At 43.0% G+C, this 3606-nt stretch overlaps 1 protein-coding gene across 1 annotated transcript in view; it reads right to left on the bottom strand.

The window, feature by feature from the left end:
• Klhl6 (kelch like family member 6) overlaps window positions 1-3606 on the bottom strand; it is a 51830-nt gene that overhangs the window by 44587 nt on the left and 3637 nt on the right. Inside the window, exon 3 of the mRNA XM_050131991.1 lies at window positions 3493-3604. Coding sequence (XP_049987948.1) covers window positions 3493-3604 — 112 coding nt within the window. The remainder of the gene's footprint in view (window positions 1-3492; window positions 3605-3606) is intronic.

Here is a 3606-nt window from a genome sequence, read left to right as displayed (position 1 = left end):
TATATCTCCTCCTAAATAATCAGTTACTGCAAGTGGCACCAAGGACACAGGAATGAATAAGGAAGTCACTGCCTTCACATAGCTCACTCTGTTTCACTGGCTGGCCTGGAACTCCTATGCAGACCAGGCTGGCCTCACAGAGATCTGCCAGCTTCTGCCCCTCAAGTGTTGGGATTAAAGATGTATGCTACCATAGGCAGGTCAGTCTGTTTTCACAGATGGGGAAAGGAAGAAAAACAGTGTGAATGGTTGCCATTTTGCCTACTAGGACCTTAAGTTACACAGCTAATACCTGTGAGACAAGAGTCAGAGCATAACAGTTATTCTTCGTCTAATTCAGGGCCACAGAAGTCATTTGGGGGTACTGGACCCTCCATAAGCATGGAAAATTCTTCCTTCTGAGTGGGGCATGTGGCAGGAGCCTCCACTTTACTAGGTTCGAAGGCTTGATGTTCCTTCCCAGCTGCTGTCCCAGCGAACAATCAGAGCTGAGACCTTTGGCTTGGGGAGACAGAAAAGCAAGGACACACGAAAGCCTAATTGTGTAGAAGAAACAGAAGCACCGGTGAGTTCCAGTTTTCAGGAATGGGCACAGAACAAGGAGGGAGTTGACGCTCCATGCTGTCCCCTTCAAGATTCCATCGCAGCTGGGTTTCTTACCCAGGCTCAGTGGCTGAGACCTGGACTACAGCCTGACCTCCCTTGCACCTGTCTCTTTTCTGAGTCTGCTTCTCTACACTTCTTGGGAGGGGATTTTCCAAGCCCATACCACCACACACGTAAGTTTCTCTTTTCAAATAAGCCAGAGACCATTTCTAATCACAAAAGTAGGAAATCTGACTTACTGCCACACAAGATGTGTTTTTAGGCAAACCGATTAATAAATATATTGTTGTATTATTTGCATTTCATGATAGTTCACTAGTAAATGTAGACCTGAAATCTTTAACTATAGATAAGGGTGCTAAACCTTCAAAGTCGAGTAATTCCTCCCAGATTTTATGAAGCCAAGGAGCTAACTTTTAAGGTTTACCATCCTTTGCTCATGTCTCGGTCTCAACAAAACGTATTTTTCTCCAACTTCCTCATTCCTCCCCAGACTTTAAAATAGATCCACAAAGGGAAATTCACTGTCTGAGTGACTAATATTGTCTCTGTTTGGCTGACACATTCTTACCCTATCATTCTTTTGGCACACAACTAAATTCTTGCAACACAACTAAATGGTGTGTGTGTGTGTGTGTGTGTGTGTGTGTGTGTGATAAACAGGACCAGCAGGTTGCTCTGGGTGAAACAGCTCTGGATATATTGACAAGGCAAGGAGCTGCATCTGAGGGAAGTGATGCCTACGCTGTACCACAGAGACTGCTGATTTCCATCTGCTGTGGTGTGATGTCGATGACAGATAACTCACTCCTTACAAAATCTTAGAAACAGCAAAGAGTCAGTGAGTCACTGTCAGACCTAGTGTGGGTGCTTGGTCATAGGACACAAGATGGCTAATTTTTTTTTTTTAAATTAAAGGCATCCTAGACTTCATTCCCTCATCTGTAAGATGAGCCCGATATCCCACCTCATTGGGTTGTTGTGCGCATTAAATGGGCTAGGCGCATGTGACACTGGGCCCATCCCACACAATTGCTCAACAAACACAGAGTCCTATCTCCAGAACTGTACCCAGTATAGGAAGAAAGCTATGTTGGAAATACCTAGATGTCAATCTAAAGAAAGAATAAGATCAGGCAATTTGGCTAGAAAGTCTCCGTCCACAGGCAGACACTCACACCTACGTTACTTCAACGGCTCACCACCACCATTTGCCCTGAGGACCAGAAGAGTGTTTTCTACATCAGCAAGGGTAGAAGATCTGAGCTGAGGCACCTCTGCTTATGAGGAGAAACCCAAGGACCAAAACAAAGTGATGTCTCAAGGGCAGAGAGCCAGTAGTCCTGTCTCATGAGCAGGCAAACACAGTTTTAACATTCACAACCAATGACAGCAGTTTTTCAGTGACTCAAAAGAAAAAGAATAAACTGAAAACAAGTATCCAGGGCACTGGGGCAAACTGGCTTTCCTTCACTCCTGAGAAAGCTAGTGGCCAGGCTAAACAGTGTGCTATGTCAACCCGTTTTCATGACTGTGTTTACATTCTATGGGATGCTGTCCATAGAATGATGCCCATAGAAAGATGCTCCAAACTTAGCAGCAGTACTACAGTTAAAACAAAGACTTTCAGAATGTGTGGCATCCTTGCTCCAGCAGCAGCCAGGTACATAAAGTGCAGCTTGCATTTCCTCATCTGAAAAGGGGGCATCTGTTACCTTCATCATGCCACAGCAGAGTGAAACCAGCGACCATTGCTTGTGGTGCAGAGCAGGCATGACTTCCCACAAATCAGCATAGCCTCTTGCCCCTTGCCTTGTCAATACATGGGAGCTATTCCAAATAAAATATTGATATATATATATATATATATATATATATATATACTTTCTACGATACTTTCTTAAAATCCTCAATCAGAACTAAAAGGTAGGAAAATCTCACTAAGATAAACAAAATGATTCTTCCACCTTCCACTTTCCAAAGTACCTCCCTCATCTACACCACCCTTAAACACTGATTCCCTGTCATGCCCACACTCATGTGGACAACTTTCATCCGGTTGTATTCATAGGGGGTTTCCACAAAGCTGCTTTGAGCAAATGTATCCGCCAGGCACCGTGTAAGACCTTTCACTAGAAGGACCCTTACAACAACGACAAGAGAAACAGTCACTGAACCCATCTTCCAGTTCACACACTGAAACTCAAGGGTACCAGGGAAACTTGCCTAAAACCTCACAGCCAGAAAGGGTCCAAGTGAAATGGAAGCAGGTCTTGTGGCCCCAGGTCTCCCACTATGACAACCAGGAGCCTTTCATACCCAGAGACTTACTGTATTATTTAGCCTTCCTACCTCTCCCTTGCACAACTGAAGCCCTGAATTTTAGCAAGTCATCTGATAACTTCAAGAGCGAGGTCACATCCTTTTTCTCTACCTCCACTGATGAACAAAGACAACACCATGTTCCTAACACATTAGTCAAAATAAGGGAATAGATTGGGGGAAAAAAATCCCCCTGACTTAAGTAATTTCACATCCTTAAAATCAAGGACATACTTAAATATGTAAAGTTTACCGTAATAAATAAGCCCTGCTTCTAAAGGGTCCTAGTTTCTCTTATAACATGGCCTAAATCCAAAATCTAAAGTTTGATAGTTTCCTTTCTTCTATTTTAGTTAGGCACACAAGTCTTAGTATATATACATACATATTTACAGTTTATATAATATATAATGTAATATATGATAGAATATGTAAAATATACTATATTTTATAATAATAAATAACCATAAATGTAACTGTAAGCAGATTAGGTTGAGCTCTCACATCTACAGGTACTTTCCCACAGCATGCACGCAGTTTGACTTTGATTCAAGGCAGGCTGACCTGAAATAGTTGCTGGCTGCAGCAAGCACCACACGATGGCAAGAAAATTCCTGAATGTCCACACACAAGATGACATCTGTCAGAGCATTTTCCTCTCGGAGGGTCTCCAGGCCG

The sequence above is a fragment of the Alexandromys fortis genome, unplaced genomic scaffold (genome assembly GCF_014885135.2).
Source record: "Alexandromys fortis isolate MF-2015 unplaced genomic scaffold, M_Fortis_MF-2015_v1.1 scaffold_380, whole genome shotgun sequence".
NCBI classification, from domain to species: Eukaryota; Metazoa; Chordata; class Mammalia; order Rodentia; family Cricetidae; genus Alexandromys; species Alexandromys fortis.
Note: the sequence above shows the minus strand (reverse complement) of the source record. Positions and strands in the feature narration are given on the sequence as shown.